Source organism: Pelecanus crispus, chromosome 1 (assembly GCF_030463565.1).
Source record: "Pelecanus crispus isolate bPelCri1 chromosome 1, bPelCri1.pri, whole genome shotgun sequence".
NCBI classification, from domain to species: domain Eukaryota; kingdom Metazoa; phylum Chordata; class Aves; order Pelecaniformes; family Pelecanidae; genus Pelecanus; species Pelecanus crispus.
Genome location: NC_134643.1, coordinates 31,302,382 through 31,327,071, shown reverse-complemented (window position 1 = coordinate 31,327,071; position 24,690 = coordinate 31,302,382). Strand labels below are relative to the sequence as shown.

The 24,690-nt window shown below is 37.4% G+C and overlaps 1 protein-coding gene across 1 annotated transcript in view; it reads right to left on the bottom strand.

Moving 5' to 3' along the window:
• The window catches only part of DOCK4 (dedicator of cytokinesis 4), a 262,080-nt gene that overhangs the window by 158,875 nt on the left and 78,515 nt on the right, over positions 1-24,690 (bottom strand). Inside the window, exons 4-10 of the mRNA XM_075727861.1 lie at positions 16,251-16,421; positions 8,785-8,908; positions 8,503-8,541; positions 6,936-7,019; positions 5,884-5,924; positions 3,530-3,585; positions 1,467-1,563 (exon numbers count right to left, since the gene is read on the bottom strand). Of these exons, the coding sequence (XP_075583976.1) occupies positions 1,467-1,563; positions 3,530-3,585; positions 5,884-5,924; positions 6,936-7,019; positions 8,503-8,541; positions 8,785-8,908; positions 16,251-16,421 (612 nt within the window). The remainder of the gene's footprint in view (positions 1-1,466; positions 1,564-3,529; positions 3,586-5,883; positions 5,925-6,935; positions 7,020-8,502; positions 8,542-8,784; positions 8,909-16,250; positions 16,422-24,690) is intronic.

Here is a 24,690-nt window from a genome sequence, read left to right as displayed (position 1 = left end):
GTAGAATAACCCCACATCTGTAGGATTTATATAATGGAGTAAGAGGTGCTTAAATGACTGGTGACTCAAAACAAGACTATAAATAGGAAAACATCAGGTGGCTGAGTTTGAAAGAGTTTTTTTCTATGCAAAAAAAAAGTTTGCCTACCCTAATTAAAAAAAAACCCAAACATTTTTATTGATATAATCGTTGCTTCAACTGAAGTTTTTAAGGGCGGTAATTACAGAATTGGAGAGGCCACATTTACAGAGCGAGCACAACAGAGTGATGGAGTGATAAATAGAAATTAGAGAAATAACAGCACCATGGGTGTTCTTTGTGAAAAAAAGAATAGTTGCTTATTGCTATTGCTTATTGTTACTTTGTATTTGGTGTTCACACAACTGCTGTTGGAATACTATATCCAGTTCTTAGTCCAGAAATGCAACAGAAAATACAATGAGGGTTCAGAAAATAGGAATGGTTAAGGCTAAAAACCATGATTTAAAGTTAAATTTGAGATGAATCTACTAAGATAGTTGAACATAAAGCTAAGACTGTAAGTATCTATTATAGTGGAGCAATTTCATAGAGGGGCATTCTGTAGGGAGTTGTAAGAAGAATTACTAAAACTGGTATGAATGAAATATGAAAATGTACAAATAAGTACGATAAGAAATGATAGTACAAGGAAAGGCAGGCACTAATAAGCACAGAACACCAGAAGTGTGATTTCATTCAAACAAGGAGAGAAACAAACTGACCTGAAGATGTCAGGGAGAGGGAGAAAAAGACCAGAGCCACAAAATACCCAGATAAGGAAAACAAGAGAACTGTGAAACACGGGACTTTTACTTAAAACTTACAGAGTGTGAAATATGGAAGAAGTTCAAAACCAGAATCCACTTCTGTAATATGTACTAGGTAAATCCAAAACCAGTTCACTATTGCTAATCAAGAACCGCCCCCAGCCTCCTTCAGCAATGAGGACTCAACAGCTGGCATCCCTTGATCTCTGTGTCATATACAACAGATCCTGATCAAATAATATGGACACATCTCAGCACTTCTGAGTGTGTGGATGTGAGAGGAAATAAAAATATATGAGAAAATGAGTATAAGTCAAATCAACTGGCTGAGAGATTTTCAATAATATACTATATTTCTACATTCCAATAAAATACCAATATTTTTTGTTACACTTATTTCCAACACCTCAATTTGGCAGACAAAGGAATCCTTAGATCTAACAGCTACATGATGAAGCTGGACAAGGCTCAAAAAATAAGTTGCTAAAGTTTAGCAGCAGTAGCATTCAATGATTGGAACAAATTGAGAGATTTATTTAGTCCATAATTAGAACAGTTAAACCAAAAACTGAATGCTTTTTTCTGAAGTATATACTTAAACTAAACTAGAACATCTAAACAACGCTGTGCCTTTTGAGTTGGCATTAAATCAAAGCAACATTATACAGGGTACTTGCCACATAGAGTTGTTTCCACATCGTTCCCCAGTCTCTTAAAGTTGATGTCATTTCTGTAATAACAGAATCTTCTGTTGGAATAACCATTTCAAATTGTCTGTAACATGCAGAAGAACACATGATATTACAGAAGCATTACAAATCCCATTACAGTTACTAATATAAAGACTTCCTCCTGCCAACAGTGATGTCTATCAACCTACATGGGTGGTCCTTCAACCCATAACACTTTTTGTTTGTATATTTCATTTAATCCCCATGGAAAAGTCTTGAGTGAAAATAATTTAATCCCCATGGAAAGTCTTGGTCCTAGAGAAGTCAAGGTGAGTTTTTTACTATGAGATAAGCATGTCAAAAGCTACTTTCACAGCAGAGTAATTCCCACAGTTTCCGAAGGGATCTCACTGCTTTAGCTTAGACTCCAAACCAGTGACTGCTGTCACTCTTTTTTACCTCTCTGTTTATAGAAATAACACAGAAAATGACATTCCTTCAACTGAAAGAGGATATAAAAACTCAAAAGAAAACTAGTACAGAGTGAGTTCTTGCCTATTTGATGCTGGCCAAGAAAAAGCTGGGTTGGCCTGGTCAAGACCAAACTATCCACCATACCAGCACTTTACACACCATCATCACTACCACTTCATTCTCACACACAGTACATTTCAAAGGTTTGCATTCGTGCCTGGATTGCTTTTCTCATGATATCATTTCTCTCTTATCAAGTCAATATAACAATGTGTCAGCCCCTGGCCATGACGCACTGGAAGGCACATGACTGAATGGGAAACACAGACTAATGAAGAAAATAGAGGCAACAAAGACTGAACTCCCTGCAAGTACTGTCATGGTGTCTGCTAACAAAAATTATTTGATCTTTAAGTTTTGTTTTATTGTGGCAGTTTACAACAACTTTGTTTCACTGAACCTTCAGTGTTATCTAGAACCACTTTTAAAGGAGAAAGGATCCTAGGGCATGACAAACCACATGTGGCTTGAACTCCATAGCAAACAACAGAGTGTTTACCAGTAATGTGGAGCCATTTTGACCTGTGGGAATGAGACTTTTTTTTTTTTTTTAAATAAATAGGACTACAGTCTTCATGATTTTTTTTTTGCCCATCATGAATCATGGACCTTCTACTCACTCATCTATGGCCCCAAAATAAAGGTCACCTACACCTGATGTTTAGGCATCCATCTATTATGATGAGAAATGTCTTTACCTAAACAGGTTTCAACCTGTTATGTATCAGTTCTCTACTAATAAATCTAAATAAATGATACAATGTGAATGCTCCCAAATTAAGTAAAACTTTGGAAAAAACTGTGTTGAACTACGATGACTGACAAAGTTTTTAAAGGTGGTACTGTAAAGGTAAGCATTACATCTTAAAAAAAAAAAAAAATCAGTGTTTCTTTTAGTCAAGCACATTTGAGTTCCAAAACAAATTTTTTAAACTAATTTTAACCAATTGTTCTGTTTTTTATTAACTCTTCTAAAAATGAAAAGAGATCACTTGTTCTCAAAAATAAATATTGGCTCTTCATCACCTGAAGAAAAGAAATAAAGGAGAAAACATGTCCATTTACAGTTTTAGTGAAATCTTTTGCCACTGAACTGATACATTATTTTACCATTGTTTGGTAAAATGCCAGCTGTCTGCCACGGGACAGCTGCTGTCCTTAAAGAAAACAACTAATCTTAAACAGCAGGTCAATAGCCAGCTTCTGTATAGAATAACTTCTAATTAAGGCAGTACCTGTTTCAAGCCAAACTTAATAACAGGCAGTGAAAACATGGAATCGTTTTCTCTTTCCTCTAGACAATACAGACTGATATTCCCAATCGTGCTCCGTCTTTTCAGAATACATCACTCCAATTTTATGACTATGCAGGAGTATCAGGTTAGCTAAGGACAACCATTTCAAGTCCTGTCACAGTAAGCTGAAGTTAAGATATTGTAACATAACAAAATCACCACTTTACCTTATAAGCAAAAGATCTTTGGTACAAGTAACTGGCCATGTTTAAATATTTGAATCCAGAACATTTCACCTACCCTTTGTTCTTAACACACGCATTTTTCAAGTGAATGTAGTTGGATGGAAATATGCCCTGGAAAATAAAATAGTTTAGGTAAAACCAAAAAAACTCCACTTACATGAGTTTGAAGTACCATTTAATATGCAAATGCACGCTGAATTAAAGGTCCTCCAAATAATTACCAAAAAACATGCACAAAAAAAGAATGCAATATATACTCAGTATAGATCTACTGGAAATTAAAATGCCATATTCAGTAGAGTTTAAATCTTTCAATACTTCAGAAAATTAGAAGATAAACACCTGTAAAACATGTAGAAGATTGCTTGAGAGCTCACTTATCCTAGATGTTTTTATTAATTATTCCCACCTTGACAACAAATGGACCAACTGTGGGGGGTAACGTCTTACCCCCAGTGTCTTAAAAACAGTATCTCCAGATAGGGATTTTCAAAATAAAGCAAAATAGATAAAGTTAACAAAGTTCAATAAAAATAAAGTTCAGTTAAGCTAATAAAGAAAGTCAAAATAAAGTTTTATTTGGTGCCTACCATGCCCTGCAGTGCACAGAAAAGCTGTGGTAGATGCCTACCAAAGAGCCTCCATGTCCTGACAGGAGTGGTCCTTTCCTAGTTATTTAAGGGCTCTCCACCGTTCTTTTGAACGTTCTTTTGAAAATACATGTATGTTCTCTTTATAATAGGCACAGCTGCATACAGCTTTCCTTTGTGATGACAGTGCCCCATTTTCTTCTAACACAGACGTCAGACCTTTAACAAAACCACATCTGCTATGTAGAGGCAACTGCCCTTGTAAACGCTCCGACTCCTCTGTAACGTAAAGTAGCTCAGGAGAGCATCTCCCAAGGACAGGAAGATGTACAGCCCTGCACGTGAAATGATGTGCCAGAAAACAGGATGGCTGCATATGTACTCTCACTGCAGACCAGCTGCCACAGATAATTTCTTTGAGTGTCAAAGCTGGTAGAGTAACAAGGGAAGAATCTTGACGCAGCAATACCAATAGCGAGTGGAGTTACAAGGTGCTATTATTATTTTACTTTCAGAGAGGCTCCTTTAAAAATCCAATTCAGAAAACTGTTTGCATTCACACTAGGAAAGCAGAAAATATATATCTCATTCTTCACACATCAAGTCATGTTTAGAAAACCTATTCATAACTTCTATCAACACATTTGACAGGCCACAAAGCAAGACTGACAGCAAGCATGTGGTGAGAATTGCAACAAAAGACACAGAAGATGCAATAACAAATCCTAACTGCTCATGTCTTATAAATCAAATTGCAATATATATCAATGAGGTCAAAGTAGTAAACACCAGATTAGACTCTGTGGCTAAATTTATTGTTCACATTGACCTTCCATATAAAGCAAAGGAAATTTATGTGAGCAGAGACTGCAGGCCTAGGCACAAAGGGCCAGTGACTTATGAGATGAGCCCCTAGAAACTTTTGAAATTAATGTATGTGTGCCATATTTTGCAGCTGAAGAGGCTTGGAAATGCAGAGAGAGAAAAAAGAGCGAAGCTTACAATGCGGGTTAAAGGAGCAACAGATGAGGTAAGATCTTTCTTCAATGGCTTTAATAAGACTAAAAACTCTAGTACTCTAGTGTTGAGAAAAAAAAAGGAAATATTGAAATGGTTTCCCATATGAAAAAATCTTTACAGTCACAGAGGCAAGGCAACAGGAGAGACTGAGAAAATATAAAGACAAATAAGATAGGTAAAGCTTAAACATATTCAACATGAACAAACACTGAAATATGAATTTCATAGTATTTTATGTCTGAATGCAGGAAAAAAAATCAATGAAGTCTGGTTCAGAGTACTATCAGCTATACTACTATGGAAATCAAAGACTACACATCAAAGAAAAATAAAATGAACCACGTATTTTACATGACAACGCGTATCTTTTATTCAGTTGATACTCTGCATGTGGCTCCTATAAACTAGCTGTCTCCACTGGCTGCTCTAAATGAATTCATATCATCAGGAAAAATAGGCACAGTCTAACCAACTTTTCCAACAGTATTTACAATTTGTATTCTCCATAGTCTTTTCCCTTCAACTTAGCTTCCTCTTGAGTACATAATCTAAAAATCAGAAATAAAAGAAAATTCACCAGAGCCTCGGATTTGTAAAGTGTATCATCCTAATACATAGGAGCATTTCAGAAGTGTAATCCATGTCCAAATCTAACTAAAGCAATATCAATAATATACTTAACATTAAGCTCCAGTTTTCTTTTAAGAGTAAATATCATATACCTATATGGAGACTATCAACTTTTAAAGAGTAAATACACATTTTTGCCAAAGAATGCAAAACTGCAATTGAACTTTACCTTAACATTGGGGTTTTTTAAGGCAAATCCTCTGTACCATCCTGTGAAGAAAGAACATTTTGCTTCTTAAAGTATGCAAATCATTTTCATATGTAAAACAGATTTCATCTTTCCCTTTTGGACAGATATGACAATTACACAGCGCTGTCAGACTGCACTCATTTAAAAGACTTTCCATACAATGAAAGGTATTTTGTTTAAACCAGCTCATATTCAGATGACTTAATTCACACAATTTCAGGAATGACTCTTTAACCCTGTATCCCCAAATGTTTCTAACAATGTAACCCAGGTATGTATTGCACTAGACACCACACCAGACAAAAGGGAAATGGTTTCATATTCACTGTAAACATTTACAAATCATTTCTGTACTTCATGGTCTAAATCTATCAACCACATTACTATAGAAAATTCATAATATACCTGATTCAAAAGAACAGACCCTATGCCTTTGTAAGAAAATTTCTTACAGCGTTAACAGTATATAATCCTGATATGAAACCAAAAATACACCTATATAATCCTAAATGATCAAAAAATCATATTGACAGACAAACCTTTGGTAATGTATTAAGGAGGCAGATTATCAAAAAAATGCAATTTTATTTCTCCTACACTAGTAACAGATGTTTGCTAAAATCGTATTAGTATTTTCTACCTCAGAACAGAGGCAGAAGACAATGTTTACACTGCTTTAAGATTTAAATTTGTGACTTTGAATTAATTTGAAAGGGTCTTGATGGCAGCCAGGCTTCCCTTGGAAATACCAAGAAAGCAGAAGAATCACAGTGAGAACTCCTTGCCATTTTAACTGTTATCCTCTATGAATGTTATTAAACAGAGAGATTAAATAAAAAGAATGAACTGCAAATTAATTATTATAGGGATTAGAGCTCACTGGAATTGTGAAAAAAATGAAGAGGTGAGAATCTGTTATATTATTGACTTCAAAAATGTGTTAATTTAAGAAAATAAATGAATAGTAATTGGGTTCCAATCAACAGTATACAAAACTTCCTTATCACTGGAATTCCAACCTGTGAACTCACCATCACATTTCTCTAATATTTGAACGGTGTCTCCAATCTCCAGTGATAGGCCATGTGGGACTGTCCCTCGAAACCCAGCTATTACTGAAAAAGATAATAAGTTTCACTTATTTACAACATTAAAATACAAATTATTATTCCTCTTGTTAACAAGAGGAATAATAAATTAACAGAGGAAGTTAAGTATTAGAACAAACAGGCTTACTGAAATTTAATAAGCTGTAGAAAGAATCAGAGGTTAAGCCACTTTTATGAGCAGAAAATTTAAAATACAGGACTTGGAAAAAACCTGAAACACTTACAGACCTAATACACATGAATGGAAGGCTTGTACTCGAGAACAGTTAGCTAGACCATCGCTACCCTGAAGGACAGAAACTGTTTTATTCCAAATGCTCACACTAACACATGTCAGACCTCAGAATTTCGCAAGCTGAAAGTGCCAATATTTTTGTCGCCATCTATACCACCCACACGCCACAAAAGGAAAACCTTATTTCACATTTGCTTAATGGATGCTATAGACCCAACACTCCATATAATCCCAAATGTGAGGAAATGGTTAGGGGGTGGAGACCAGTAAAGCATGCTGTTCACTAAAATATGTTAAGCGCACACACAGTCTGCCCTGCAGCCTCCCCGAAGCCAGTGAAGCCCAGGTCAGGAGCTCAGGCTGGGACAAGAGCTACAGAAATGGGCTTCCCTTGCTGGAGATAAAACTTGTCTCAGAAATAAAACTTCCACCAGAGCAGCCATGTTACCAAACACAATGGTCAAATTTTAAGTCTTACACTGGGAGTTCTAAAAAAATAGCCGGCTATTTTTTTTTTCACTCAGAACCAAACACAATTCTCAAAAGCCACTCAAAATGCTCACTCCTACAAATGCTAAAAATCCATTAACATGCTATAGAGCAATTCAGCTATTCAACCCTGTGCTTACTGTGCTTGAAATTATGAATTAAAACATTGCCTAATTCAGGCCATGAGGCCAATCAATATCGATTTTCATTCTCTGTATTGTAATATTCTTTTGGAGCTCAATTTTGAAGTCGAAGAGGAAAAAAAGGGCCTTCTACCAGTATCAGCAGGGCACGACGCACAAACTTACTTAGTGGCCTAACAGCAGTCTTGCTGCTATCAAGTATCTACCCATCTAGATACGAAACCCCAAATCTCACAGCAAAGTAAAAAAAAAACCACCAACTCAGCGATGTGAGAACAAATCTTCACATGTAAAAGCCAAAAGGAAACCCCATGGGTGCAGATGTGCATGTAAAGTCACTACTCTTCCACCAAAGGACCTGCAAGATTTTGAGTCACACCAATCCATTTTGGCACCTCCTGCCGGAGGTCTCTCCCACCACAGGCAGAGACTACAAACGCAATATAACCTTGCTTGCCACACTGTTCGTCAAAGGCAGCAGGAGACATTAGCTGTCAGCAACCACAAAAACAGAAAATTCATTTGTGAATCTTTGCCAGAAAGTTCCAGATTTTAAGAGTAAACCAACAGGATATGGTTTATACTATAGGATGGCACATATAAAAATGTACAAAAAGTACACTTTTGCCAAATCTTTCTTCAGAATCTGAAGGCTTCAAAACTCAGCGATTCAATCATCACTAAATCATCACTGTACTTAACCCATGGTCTTTTTTTATCCCTTCGAAAAAAGCCTGTGAGATTATGTGCCTGGTCCGTCCCTAGCAGTTTGATATAACATGTGACTAGTATTTGTAGCATTGAGCTTCTGGGGTTTTTTTCCACCAAGGCATGTGTATTGAATCAATCTATTCATTTTGGTGCTCCTCCTACTCTCCAAGGTATTTACACAGAACTAAAGTACCCCGAGATAAGCATGATGAAATAAAACGAGCTACTTTGGTTCCCCCACCACGATCAAGTACACCATTTTTTAAGAGGGTTAGCGGCAAGACAGCATTTGTACGTTGAACATGTTTGTCTAAGAGCTGAAAACTGAGAATTTTTCAATTAATTCTGATACAAAGATCTAAAAATTAAAACAGCTTATTTGAACTAAACTATGAACAGGTTAAAACAAAAACCAAAACTCCCTGAATATTAATGCAACGTATATCTAAATTCCTCTGTGGCACTGGAATGACAGGAGTAATTCTGGTCACCTTTGTAGCTTGCAAGAAGCAAAACTGAATTATGAAGCCTGCCAAAATGGCACCTACAGCCACTGAAATAAAATTAAGGAATTAACAGAAGGAGCATGCAAAACCAAACCAAACCCTTGTGTGTTATTACACTTGCAAGATGTCTTATTTTTAAACTCCATGAGATAAAAAGAATGACAGTCATTTTCTCCTTAAGAGCCAATATATCCTGTCACATTGTTATGATCTGACTTTGCTGTGACATTCAGTTTTTATTACTTAGTTGCTAGATCTGATAAAGATCATCTTTTCTTTTTTTTAAGAGAAGTTTAAAAAAACTTTTAGGACAAAAAAAAGACTGAAAACTGACACAGTGTGGAAAATAGCTAGCATTTGGTTTAGAACACGTATGGAAGAAAAAAATTATACCTTGAAATATCTTCTAGGATAGCCTGCGGAGTACCAGAAAAAGAAAGAAAGAAACGAGGGCATCACCTGTACCACTGAGCAAACACATTCACCCAACCCACTCACAAAACTCTGGCTGGATTCTTGCAGAGGTCTTGCAGGGAGGTCAGGCTCAAAACAGGCAGCCCGTGGTCTCTAGCAATGCCACTCAAAACAAAAGAAAGTGCACTTCGGAGCAGCAGAGAATTTAATGCAAAGCCTAGGAATCCACAGATAAGCATCACACAAACGTTTACTCGGCTAACTTTCTACCAGTCAAGTCATGCTACAGAATCTGGACCGAGACAGAAGGTGGCTATTCATGTCTTCTTAATTTATCTGTGGGGTATATACATAAGTAGTCTACAGGGAGGACAATGATGAAGTCATCGAAGGAGGTAGTTACAGTTCCACCAGAGAAGATGCCAGGGTTCAGCTAGGACACAGGGTTCTTAACCAAGCCATGATATAAATTTGATGTACTGAACCTCTTGCCCTTTCCTCCAATGACCACATTGTTCTGCAACACTTTGCAGACACTCCTTAATTCTTTCTCTTAGTAGTAGTAAGTATATAATTAATCACTCTGTGGTGACCATTGCTTAAGATGTTCTCAACCTAACTTGAGAGCAGTACATATTTATCATACCCATAGAACCAGACTTTTTATATATACAGCATTTACTGAGCCATGTGCATCAAACATGCACCATTTTCATTTTTATAACAACAGTAGCTGATGTGCTTATCACCTTCTCGCACCTCCATTGCAACTGGTGTGTGGTTTAACCCAGCAGGCAGCTAAACACCACACAGCCGTTCGCTCACCAGTGCGATGGGGGAGAGAATTGGGGAAAAAAAAAGGAAAATTTGTGTGTTGAGATAAAGACAGTTTAATAGAACAGAAAAGGAAGGGATAATAATAATAATAATCATCATCATCAAAATAAGCGATGCACAATGCAATTGCTCACCACCCGACGACCGATACCCAGACAGCTCCCGAGCAGCAATTGCCGCTCCCCGGCCAACCCCCCCCAGTTTCTATACTGAGCATGACGTCATGTGGTATGGAATAGCCCTTTGGTCAGTTTGGGTCAACTACTCTGGCTGTGCCCCCTCCCAGTTTCTTGTGCACCTGGCAGAGCATGGGAAGCTGAGAAGTTCTTGACTAGCATAAGCAGTACTTAGCAACAACTAAAAACATCAGCATGTTATCAACATTCTTCTCCTACTAAATCCAAACCACAGCACTATGGCTGCTACTAGGAAAAAAATTAACTCTATCCAAGTGGAAACCAGGACATGGCTCAGTATATGAACCACACAGAAATATGGTAAAAAACCACTGGAAAATAACAAATTTGGAGGGTGGGAACACTGTGTCAGAGGGACTGGTTTTGACAGGGAGCAAGATGCTCTGATAGAAAAGCAATTGATTAGCTGGTAACAGGGGTGGGTGGCCCACTTCAAAGCTTTGCTTGGGGTTATATTCCTAAAATTTTTATGCCTGAAATAACTGGAGATGTGCACATAAGAACTAATGAGGCAGACATTGTTGTTCTTTTCCTCCTAACAGATGACCAGAAGCTCTTATTGATTCCAGATGTTATCTGCTATAATTGAAATCAGGTCCTCTCAGTGGCAAAAGCAATTTTAAGTTTTTATTCTGCACTTAAAAGTGCCATTCTTTCACCAGATTGAGACTTTCAGGTACAACAATTTCAAGTTTCTTTTCTATTCAACAGTTGAAAAAATAATCAAAAAAGCTGTAATAAATGAAATCAAGGAGCTTCTAATATTATAAAGTTATTATATTAGTTAAAACAACCATTTACTGTTGCATTTTTCTTTTATGATGGAAAATTGAGCTTCTTTTTATGCACTTTTTTTAGCTGATGAGTAATGATGTGTATGTATTACCTTTGAGGAAGGCTCTGATTCAGTGGTCTTTATTGCAGAAATGTAAAAAACTATCCTTTGATATGTACTTACAGACAGTAAATACAACAGACATCTGGCACTGTAAGCAGCTGCAGAAAATGCAACACTAGAGAGAGCACATCATCAGGACAGCCATGAAAAAAAAAAATCAGACCAAGGATTCTACCCGGGATACTGTTTGTAAACTCTTGTCTGAAGGAAGCTACTGACCACTGGCAAGCAACGCAAGCATCCAGTGGTACAGCTCTCAGTATTTTGTGGCATAGGGATCTCCTGAGCCAGACATGGTATTTCTGTGTTGAACAACCAATGATGGATTTTTCTTCTATGAATTTGCCTAACCAGGCTTTACATGCATCATAATGTCAGCGTCCACGAACTCACAGTAAGCGTTCCAGTTTAAATGTGCTTCATGGAAAAAAGTCTTCCTTTTGTTTTACAGTGCCACTTAAAATTTCATTTCATGTCCCCTTGTTCTTGTGGGAAATTTTGAAGAAGCAATTTCTTGTCAACCTCCCTGTACCTTAGCTGCACTTTTGCCAGCATGAAGCTTTTTCTCCTCAAAAGACGCTGAAGGACCTTTTCACATTTCTAAACAGGCAGAATTTTGAGAAGCATACAACTTTGCTAACGCAGAATGGCCAAAGCTTACTGTAAAAGGCCATCACGTGCACTGAGCTTTCCCTACATATGAATTGATCTGGATGGAGTGGCATGATAGCATAGCTACATGCTCATGCTTTTAATACACGAGTTAATTTGGTCCTCTGTTCAGTAATGCGTTGTGCTGCCTACAGATACCCTAGGAGGCTTGCTGTAAACCAAAAACAAGCTAATGAAGACAGTAACACAAAAGCGGGGGGCGAGGGGGAATCAGTCTAAGCTCCTTTCAATAAACACAATATATATGAATGTTAGTTTCAATAACAGAAGGAATCCTTAAATCTCTTGCAGATTACTGAGGGTAAACACTCTCAAATTCATATTGAAATGAAGGAAAGCAAGTTCTCTCGCCTGTATACGTACACCACAATCAAAAGGATCAAACGCATAGCTCAGATGATGATAGTCCAGGACTCCTGAGCCACGTGTGGCTTTTGAACATCTCAAGTTCTGCCCATGTGCAGCAGTCAATTGTTCTTAAGAGATGAGCGCTTGCGTGGAGCATTCCTAATAAGAACATTCATTGAACAGCTATTTATGAAAATACCTCAAGGTGCACCAAAAATCATCAAAAAAGCTTGTAACAGTGTCCAAGCTTTGAAAATACTATATGACGTAGAATACTTATATACAACTGTTCTTCACTTGTCTGAAAAACAACAACAACAAAAAAAACATCTGGAGTTCCTACTGCTAATAGCACCGGCTACCTATACAGATAAGGCAAATGCCAAGTCTGAAATACACAAAGGACACAGAGCTGCAGCAGACTGTATTCCCTCCTGTGCTGGTCTCAACATTTGAATTCAGCAAGGTAATCACTTTCAAATCCCCGATTACAATGTGGCCAAAACCACAGGACAATTCTAGCAGAGATAATCAGTTTAGTATGATTGAACATTTGTCAAGCTCTCCTCATCCTGCATCTCAGCTGCATGCAGGAACCTTATCACCTCTTTGATAATAGCTTGATCAGTTCTCCCAACACCTGCAAACATTTTTGCTAATTCTTTCCTTTGGGTACCCTAGCTATTAGGCACTATATCTTAGAAAAGAGCACTAAAAGTAACAAGTGATGGCACCCATTTGCTGTTGAGAATGGCCGCCGATCTAGAACACCAAAACTGGAATAATTCAACATGTACCACCAGGATCCCTGTCCCTAGAGGCATGAGATTTCATTAATTGTTTTTCTTCTTCTATCAAATAGCTAATTAAGCCCTTTGTATTTCTTGAATTCCTGCTACATCTTGTCCCTGCTGAGATCAATTTCTTTATTTGCATTAGTTCTGGAACCAGGAATTTAAAAGTAAAAAGAAAATAAAACAAACAGGTCTTTACAAGTCTAGAAAATACAGTACACCTTAGAGCCTATGAACAGATGATACAGCTTGTCCCTATGAATTTGCTCAGGAGTGGCCCTCTCTACAGAGAAGGAATGTCAATGTAAAACCTGTCAGAGGCATCACGGTAGAAGGCGAGGTGGACTCAGTACAATCAGGTATAGATTTCATGCATTCAATCAAATTATAATAAAAGGGACTAGTCTACATGCAGTTCAACCAGCTGGTCTCACTTATAATTCTCTAATGTAGAGCTACAGATACAATTTCAATGCACTAGGACTGCCATCTTCAACGGTAAGTGTGGATTAAGTGTCATTTTCCTTCATTACTTGGAAACAGCAACAGCTGTTTTTTTAAACCCAGCTAGCAAAAAGAAGTGGAACAAAGTAGATTATGTTAAGATGACATTATCTATGAGAACAACCTCTTTTCGTTAAAAATAACTATGTTATTCACTATGACTTTTATTAAGACTAAGTATTTCCAACATTCTAAGCATTTTCAAACTTTGTTAAGCAATTGCCTTCATTTTTAATAGCATGATCAAGGAAAAGAGTTATTGCTGCTTAACTTTAACTTGAAAAAGTCTTCATGTTTCTTTCACAGCCTTTGGGGAACCAGAGTTTTTGATTAAAATCAGACAAGACACCAGGGTTTTTTTGTGACTTCCTCTAAGTGTCAGGTATGGTAAAGAAGGTGTGGTGGTTAATGTATTCACAGCACAAGTGCATCATCTGAGGTCCGCCAAAGCCAACAAAGCCCTGTTATCGCAGATACTAGGTCTCATGACAACTCTTCAGCGCATTTTGGACCTCATTAAAGCTTGAGGTGGTGCTCACCAAAACCTCCAAAAAGTTAAATTTAAGAGACAAAAAGTTCTACATTATTTCAAATCCAGATCCATGGTGATACTTTTGTATATGCCAAGGTTTGCTGGCTATCTGTCACATCCCTACAAAGCCAGCAGAAAGTGCACGGGAAAATTAAATGCCTCACATAATTATAAACACAGGAGATATCTCCCAGAAAACACTTAAATATTTTCAGAATAATACAAAGACTATTATTTTAAAGTAGGCCTTGAACAGATGAGTACGTCCTTACAATTTCATGCTGACTTAATGCAAGAACACTGGGTATGGTCCAAAGTCTAATGACCACACATTTCCCCATTGTCCTCTTTCCTCCCCAAAAGCATTATAACGCAACATGCTGCTCCAAACTTGGAGGGGCATAATTTCACAACCTTTAACAAAGAGCAAGTAGCACCATGCAAACCCAAGCTCGGAAGAGCTGTAGTCTTGTGAACTGCAAAGAAAACAAGACCGCTGTGCAAGCTGCAGCATTACTCTTCACCAATTTTCAGAGCGACCCAAGGAGAACACAGTCAGACAACAGTACAGTAGCTGAGAAACTCCATGTGTTTGGTATCAAAGAGTTTGGCAAATGAGACTGGTTTCCCCTTAATATTTCACTGTTCACTCCCGTTCAAGTAATAAATAGCATTCAGGGAAGCCAAGAAACGCAGAGTGTAAGTTTTCTTCACTAATACAAAAGAGACAGAGCATCCATCTTCCACAGTAAAATTGTTCTAACAGACTGGTCCGTCAAATGACCTTATAGATAAAACACTGTCCAGTTTTCTTCTACTTCCTTTGGTAGAGCAGGGTTTAGCTCTCTACTTCACCTGCCATCAGTGGAAGACAATAAAAAAAGGTCACTGGAAAACCAGTGGAACTCAAGCGCACACACACACACACACACACACACAAATACCCGCCCCCCCAAATCAACACATCCTGCAATTTTCAATGCCATTACTTTTCAGCTTGTCCGGTATCATATTTCAGATGAGTTTTAGTCTCCTGGCAATCTGTATTTCTTTGACGTTCAACCATTTCATTATAAATTTAAGTATTTTCATTTTACCACTGTTCTGTTTATTTTGACTTTAACCTACCTGCAATGTTCTCTCTAGCATTTTATAACTCAAGAAATTATTCTGCTTTTGTAAGCTATCAGCCTTAACCACATTGCTACTTATAATGCATATTTATTAAATGGCAATTTTTTGCTGCACATCAAAAATTATTGGAATATCATTTTACTCAAGAGTAGTCATTTCTTCAGTATATAAAACAAAAACCCTACCAACTTATGCAATAAGTAAATTGTGCAATTTAGCTAACATTAAAAATAAACTGTAATTGTGAGCTTCTGTAGCCTGTCCTACAGGTCAGCCAATTCTCTGTAGATATGAACTCTGTATCAGAAAACCTCTTGAAAGACAGGACAATTTGGCAAGGTGTGGAATTAAGTGCAACTAAGGAAGACAATGATTACAAATCACTTACAAGTACCCTGGCACATGTTTTTTACGTTAAATGAGGCAGAACTGTCTTGATCTAGTCTAATTGAGAGGCATTTCAAATACACTGGAATACAGCTATCAGGACTAGTAAAGCAAAACTACTTTCTCCTGTGAAAGTCCTCAGAGACTGCTGAATGCAAGTTTAAACATCCCACTCTGGCTTTAAGCTGGTTTATTAGGTTTAATGGTTGGAAATAACCACTGCATTTCTCAGCCTGATTTCAATAGTTGAGCCAGCAGAATTCAGTGTATTTAGCCCTGCAGAGTTTCATCACTAATCCGTAATCTCCCTAAAGTTAAAACTTCAGGGATATTTAATGTAATCCCACAAGTATCTTAAAATGTATGACCAAACAAAAATCTAACAAGTGCACACACTTTTTTCCTAATCAAAGCTCTGAAAAATAAAAAAACCTACCTGGATGCATACTTTTAACAGTGTGTCTGTGGTATTACGGTGCACTTTCAGAAGTGCAACTGTAGGATCCTCTTGAAAAGTCAGAACCTTCACGTTCTGCTCATGCTTGCTTAAGAACAGTGCCTGTTGCTCCAAAATCAGGGGTGAAGAGAGTTTAGGTTTAGTGGGCTGCTGTTTATAAAAGTGCACAAGAGCATGAGAAAAATGTATCTGAAAAGTATATGCAACCAATTAGGATAATGAAGATTGCTGACAGGGGCCGGCTGTTCTGTTTGATGTGATGGGGGGAAGGAAGTGTATGAGCAACGGGTCCTCTTTAAACGTTTATATTACAATTCATTGCTGCATCTGAACATCTGTTTTTCTGTGTACGAGTACTTCAAGAGACCAGATGATTCTTTTGGTTTTTAAACACCTCGGGAGAGGCACTAAAAATAATTGCCATTGTAACAGTTCTCTCCTCACCCCTTCCTCTAGATTTGGCACAGAAGCCTAGGAATATGTTTGGGATACCACAGGTCCAGGAAAGCATGGAAAACAGTGATGTATTTCTAAGAAATTAGTACTGGGAGACACACGTTATCATCCTGCACCATGAAATACTTCCTGAGTGAAACTAGTCAAGGTCTTGATAAGCAGCTGGGCAGTCCCAGGCAAACCGGATACAGGTACTTTTCTTTTGGTATTAAGGAGTTTTTCCCATCCTTCTCCAGATGAAAGAACCTACAGGACTCTTTCCTGAAACTCTTAAAAAAAACCACAAGAAGTAAAACCTCCATTTTGTAAATAAGAAAAATAAGCAGAGACAGGTAAAAAGACTTGTGTCAGCCCGGTGTCTGCCAGCAGGTTAGGAGCAAAGCTGAAATAAGCTAACTCACATCAAGCAGATTTGCTATCTATCCACTTGGCCACTGTCCACGCCATCACACCACATTATGGACTTGTTTTGCATTGAACCGAGGTGCGTAAATCATAGAATCATAGCATCATAGAATCGTTTAGGTTGGAAAAGACCTTTAAGATCATCCAGTCCAACCATTGACCTAATGGTCAAAGACATAAAGGAAAAGAAGCTGCCAAACTTCACGTGAAAGGGTCATGGATGGGGCAGGGAATGAAGAAAAATGAAAGTCAAGGCAAAACCAGCAGCAAAGAAGAGCAGAGCCTCCTCCCAGGACGCTGCTGCCCTGGAAGGGACCGCTCCAGGGAGGGACAGCAAAGAGCCAGCAACTCCAGGGCTAGACTTGGCCACAGTGCCACAATTCATCAAGAGGGCCATCACATCACATCACATCACACACAACTGATATAATTATTACACTAATTTAAAATCATTCATTTTCTTAAATACTGGGGGTTTTTTTCCCCCTACAATTAATAGCCTTCTGGGGATCCAGATAGAATAACAAAGGCCTCACGGGATTTATCCAGCATCTGAGGTAAGAAGAGGACAAAGCTGTATTTTCCTCCCATACTTGAAAAGCCCTTCTGAAACAAGAATATGAAACTCAAGCAGAAGACCCCTTGCAAAAAGAGACTCTACAAGTAAGTAAATGTTATGCAAATGAACATTTACTAAATGATAAATGATGGTGATCGTGCCTTTTCTTGTCATGCATGTGGTTAAATGAATTATTTGGTCAGGTAGTGGAGTGTGAATGGATTTTTTCCATTGCACAGCCATTAAAAACTTTATTTTTAACACCTGCCTTCAGAAATTTGTTCCAAATTTATTGGGCTTTTTGCTTTTTGTTTGGACACCCTTAGAAAGGACATACTAATTCAGAAACTAATTGGCAGGAATAAATCACCCAGACCTTACCATTGTCACTTTTAAAAAACAAAACAATAATTACATATGTGACTGTACCATAAAGTATCCTGACAGTGTCCTGCAGTTAATGCAGAAAATTGCACTGTCCACAGAGAAAGTAAAGACAGATTGTTGCAAATTACCCTGGGAATTCTTCATATGAGGTTTTCCTCTCTGCTATGAACACTGACATCTCAAAAAGCAATTTATTCCTTAAATAAATGTTGATAAAAATAATCCACCACAATTAAATACCCAGTTTTCTTCTTTTAAAGAACTAGTCGCAGCTGTACGGTGCTGCAGGAAAGAAGCAGTATTGCCCAACAGCACTGATGGTGCTCAGGAATCCACTAGGCAAAAAAACAAGTGAAGAAACCACGGTTCCCACCAATCTAGCCTAAGAAAAAATTTCTTTCAGAGTCTGGCAGCAACATTACCCATAGAAGCAGGAGCAAGACACATCAAGCAGATAAGTCAGAGTTTTTACCTGCATCAAGAGGACCACCTCTACCCTTTCCTACACTCTGTCTCAAAGGTCAGTGCTTCAGATAATGGCCGTAGCTGCCACCATGACAATAAACGAGCAAACAAAAAACCTACAGTTAAGGGATAAGCAAAACTACTTAATCAGAGTCAGCTTGCAGCAAGGGGCACATGATGACCAGCGCATAGTACGTTCAAAGCTCCAAAACGTATATAAAACCAATTACTGCAGTATTCAGAAGTTCTGCTACTACCAAAATTCATGGTAAAGCCCCCAATTGCACAAAATTCTCTTCCACATTTTTAGAATAAACGGAACAAGAACAACCAGAATAGGTTCTGGTTAGAGAAAGACAGGAAGGCTCATCAGAGGCATGTATCATCTTCCACTGCAGTAAAGAACTGAGCTTGGAAAAGAGATCTAACTGACAAGATATTACAGAGGTATGCAAATTACAAACAATATGGGAAAATGAACATGGAATTATTATCCCCTTCTCCTCAAAGCATAATAATTTCAACAAATGAATGGTCTGGCAGCAGGTTTGAAATGAACCAAGTAATATTTTCACAAAGGCACAATCAAGTTATGGAACATCATTGCCACAGAACTCTGTGAAGGTCAAAAATAGAAGTTTTAAAAAGGGGTTGCAGATATAGGAGGACTTAAGTACAACAGTCCTAATGCACCCTTTGGCTTTGGAAGTCTCTAAAAACTATGGTTGAATCTATACTTTCCTTATTTCTTACACACTTTCCCAATAGAAGATTAATGGACAGGTAAGACACATCTGTGGCTTGATCCAGCTTGGCAGTTGTTCAGCTCCTACACTCCACCAAGCAGTTTCTGATACCAACTTCAGCTTAAGTAGTAATATACGGGTGTTGAAAATTAGTAAATTAGATGATCAGTAGACTGCAAAGATGTTTTTAAAATTGAGCGAAACAAGTCCTTAAGGCCAGTAAAATGAACATCATGTGGCATATCTACTATATGGAGATTTCTTCTTTTTAAACAAAAGATTTTCAAAACCGCTGAAAAGAATCAGCTGCAGAAAGCCAAGCCAAATGCTGAATCTGAAGATGGCTAAGTGCAAACATACTTTAAAAACAACAGTAACTTTCCTTAGGACTTATCTGGCTTTAAAACAACTGTATGATTCAGTACTTCTGCATTATTCCCTTCCTCTCTCTCACAAAATCATTTGCCCGACACCTCTGAATTTAAGTAGTTGAGATACCAACTCAAATATAGAATCACAGGGAGCACAACACATGAATAAACACTGTTTCAGATTTAATTCAGCAGCAGTTTTTGACCCATATCATAATCCTACTCACTAATTAAAACTATTACAGGCAGGTAAATAATCGATAACACACCTAGCCTGTAATGGGTTTATTCTTCCTAATAGCGACTTGAAGAGACCAAATAAAAAAAAAAAAGATATTTTATGGAGTAGGAAACTATTTGCAACCCAATACACAGTTAAACTTGGGGAGGAAGAGGAAAGTAAGAGGCACACCAAGGCTTGCAACATTGCTTCTAACTTTCTTAAATAATTTAAATATAGTATATTCAACCCACTTATAAAAAAAATGCAGTTTATTAACTCTAGAATTACCATCCCAATTAAAAGAAATCCCTTTTCCACTTCACTAGGTTTATCTGAAAGGTCAGCCAACAATCACTGCTGGGCTCACACTGAAATTCATTAGTTCCAACGAGCTGCAATGATGGATATGATAATTACACTCATTGGTGGTTTGTTACTTGTGCCAGAAAGAGATACCATTATCTGACCAACATAATCCTACCTAATCCTTGAAGGCTTGCACGTAAACCACTGAAGTGTCACAGAAAGGAAATTATATATGAGCAAAATCAGTGAAGTAAAGTGTTATGACTTTCCATATTTGTTTTCTAAAATGTGTGGAAGTTAGACGATTTTATGCTTTCGGTCTCCAAAAGAATTGGAGATGTCAAGCAAGCCGAAACAGAATATTCTTGATTAAGTACATCCTGTGAAATTTTCAGCCTTTATATTTCAGCTGGGTTAGACATGAGAAGAGACAAAGTATGAATTCTATTTTGAAATACCCCTACCAACACTCCACCTTTTCTGAAAAAAAGTTGGTGTACTGATTATGAAATTATATGTGTTTATTTTCATCTGCCCTATCATTTCTATTTTACTGTTTCAATTCCTTCCCCTCCTTTTTTCTTTTTAAGGACTGAAACAGCCACCAACATTGGCACATAGCAAGCACCAACCAGTAAAAGGAGTGATGAAACAGTGACGGATGAATCAAAATTAAAAGTTAAACTGGAGTTCTTTCATTTGTGCCTTTGTAAAAGCAGCACAGTAGTACCCAGTACACAGAAAGGGCCTGACAGTAAGTGTGGAGATTGGTCTCCATTACAAATCCTACACTGATTAATGGAATTATTGTAATGTAGGACAAGTACATGCTGAATCAAGACTAAAATATCATCTTAATGATTCAACCTTGCTTTGCCCAGGTAGGCTTTTGTGCTATGAACGTACTCCATCAGGACTAGGGATTTGCATAAAATATTCAGGGTTGACCTGGTTTCATCGATGTTAGCCCTATTTAAAATTTGTACGGCTAGGACTGGGAAGTGGAATTAGGTGACAGGACAATGGTGTTCTGGCTTTTGTGGTTTAGGGTAGGTTTTTCCCCTTTGATAATACTTAAAGTATATTTAATTTATTTCAAAATTATTGAAAAAAAAAAAGCTAACCAAAGTATAGTAGAGCATAACTGGAGTGATTCACATAGAAGTATTTTATCTCATGCCTCCTGAATTTAGGGTAGTACTGAATGAGATGGTTTCCAGTTTTGTCTCCTTCCTTATTAAAAAAACCTCCTTCCATCTTCAGAAGCATATATTTTGCAGTTTAGAACTTCATACTTCATTCCATTTTTTTAACTATAAAATTATTAATGCTTTTCAAAACTATGGATGATTCATAAACTAAAACACAGGACCCATGTAGAATTACATATGCTGATTTCTAGCGAACTAGCTTGAAGTAGCAGCACAAGTGGCAAAATAGCCACTATTAGAATCATAGAATCACTTAGGTTGAAAAGGACCCTTAAGATCATTAAGTCCAACTGTAAAATATACTACACTATACCCATATATACTATACTATACTCGTTTCTCAGCAGAGTAATTAACTCATGCCTACCCACCACACAAAGATATCTAATCTCAATTGTGGTATCCAAGAGAGGTCTTTCAGAGACACTTTGGTATCTCTGCAAGACACTATATTCTGCCATACAGCCACGAACACCCAAATGTCAGAGTGGGTTTTGCTGTTCTCGTATTTCGGGTATAACTAAGATGAAGAAAAAGATGAAGAAAAGCAAAGACACTACCAGACTTTGTCATAGCTGTGGTGACAAAAAGAATACTCTGGCAATGACTTACAAAATTTTGGTGCCTGACAAATGTTTCCACTTGGGTTTGCCCTAGAATTCATGACATAAAGCTGACGGCTGGAATGGCCAGTGTGAACTTCCAGCTGCAGTATTTTGCCTGATATAACTTCAAAACTTAAAACCATGAAAACACGACAGTATTCTCTCACATAGTAAGAAGACCTCAACAACAACCCATAAACAAAAAAGCCCCAACAAACAAACAAAGAAAAAACAAGAGTCAGTAGAGGAAAATTAATGAAGGACTTAATCAAAGGTTTATGATGAAAAACTGTAGTATTCCCAGTAAAACAAAAGTGGTAATGTAAACACAAGTGCTAAAACTACTGTAGCCTGCAACATAGAATTCACTGGAATTCTTAATCTCGTCATAAGACTCTAAAGTAGGTCACAGCAAGCTTAACAAAATTTGACAGACAGCAAAGACTAAGGGGTAATAGTATGCAAATCAACTTCCTTGCAGTGTTGATACTTCTGCCCCCCTGCTTGATTTTGACCAAGCCTCAACTACAAAAGGATCCACTGTCTCTGCAAACAGAGGAATATCTTTGGACACACCTTTAAAAAATCAGTATTAATGACAAACCATGAGCTTTTAGACCACTTCTAATTGATCTAGAATACTTTCAGTATTTTTTCTTAAGTAGTGATTTACAGCTGCTCACTATTATCTTAAATGCTACGATTAGAAGGTATTAAAGAGACTGAATACATTATATAGAAATCCTAGTTCAAAAGACACATATATTTATAAACTTTTTTTTAAATGACTCTCAGAACTCAGGCTTAATGGAGAATTTAATCTAACTTTTTCATAGAAGTATTTTAGAACAAATTTCAATTAAATTATGTACTTGTGAAAGGCAAAGAAGGAAATGGCACACTTCTTTGTAAGCAACATCTGTAAGGAAAATTTACATAACCACGTTTATCTTAACGTTCAGCACATCCTGAAAATTACGTTTATCAGTAAAACAAAGAAAAAATGACCCAAGAATGAAAAAGGTCTGCAAAATGTCTGGCGTGCTGACATTACAAACTGTAATCATGACTTTCAGTACTTAATATGCTTAACACTTAACACTAAGCAAGTTAAATAATTAAGTGAAATTTGTCTCTTCCCTATATTCAATGACTTAACTTGGACATTTAGGATAACAGAACTTCAAAACAGTTTTGTTTTGTCCAAGGGAAGGCCAACACTTGAGGATAAAATTCTTCATTTTAAGTAATATTCCTGCAAGCAGCTCCCAAATCACATTCTTAAATCTAAAAGGTATATTCTGATAGAGAGCTACTGTATCTAGAGATTTTGTTTCCTGCTCTCTGTTTCAGATTTCGCCCTGGGAATAGAGCATTGCACTCATGAAATTGTCAGTTAAAAGTGAGATGCTACTGCACCAACACTGCACTCAACATAGCATATTAATCTTATTCTAGATTATTATACCCAGGAAATAATCTAGCTAACTCATGCCAAGCAGCTTTTATTTTTTTCTTTTATTTCTATACATCCTTTTTAAAAACAACATTTTTAGACTTAAGTACTGTACACTTGCAGGGCCTTGATACAATAACGAAAACCAAAAATGGTTATGGTAGGGAAGATTATACTGGATATAATACAGTGACTAGGTGAAACCTTGCATCTTAAAATTTGTGTTTTGTTCTCTACATTTTAAGAGCCACAGTACTAGACTCACCTTTATTGTCAACATACAGTTGTGTTTTCAGATGTCTGCTTTGTAATCAAGGTAGCTGCATGTAAGGGAATCTTCCAAACACAAATCTTCCTTAGGGTGCCAGAACAGAACTTCCTAACACTGTTTAATGAGGCTTTAACTATTCAGTAAATCAAGTGCAACAGTTTAGAGGACCTGTCCATCCATGTTCAGCTTATATCACAAGTGCTTTCTCCATTGCTAAGAGGTTGGTGAAGTGTGTTAGTCAATCGGCCTTTAGGTGGGGAATGGGAATCAAGGATCATTGAACTCTAATGATTTCCATCTGTGGAAACCAGACGAAGTTTGGTTTTAAAGGGAAACAAGTCCAAGACAGAACCATTTCTGTCAATTATTACCGCAGATTCTTGCAGATCTTAGTCTCAGGTGGGTGGAGGTGGAGAGATTTGGAAGAAGCAGCAAAAGCAAGTGGAAGAATTGAGGAATCTGAGGAAGTCACAGAAAGATTCTGCAGGAGAGAGAAAGGTGGGAGCTTATTCCCATACCAGGGAGCTCCTAGGAGGAGGACAAAAGAATTGTGTCAACAATTCAAAGTTAATGCAATGTGAGGTAGGGGGAAATATAAGCATGGACCTTCCAAAGACTCCAATGTAAGCAAAAGAAAGCAAGCACCAGAGAAGTTAGGAAACTGAGGCAGGGAGAAAATGTAGAAACTTTTAATCCGTGAGGAATGGAGCAATTAGGGGGAGAAATCTTTTGGAAAAATAGATATTCTTAAATATTTTTAATATCCTTTTAACATAATATTTACGTAGACGGGTAACTGTAAACACTCAGTGCCAACAAGGTCAGAACAGTACCTTTTCAGGACAGAGTTATTCTGAGATCGCAAGTGGTCCTGCCAAATCAGAGGTGGCTCCAGGACCCTGCTTTCATGAAAGGATAGCATACAGATAACCCTTACTAGGCACGTACAGCTGAAACA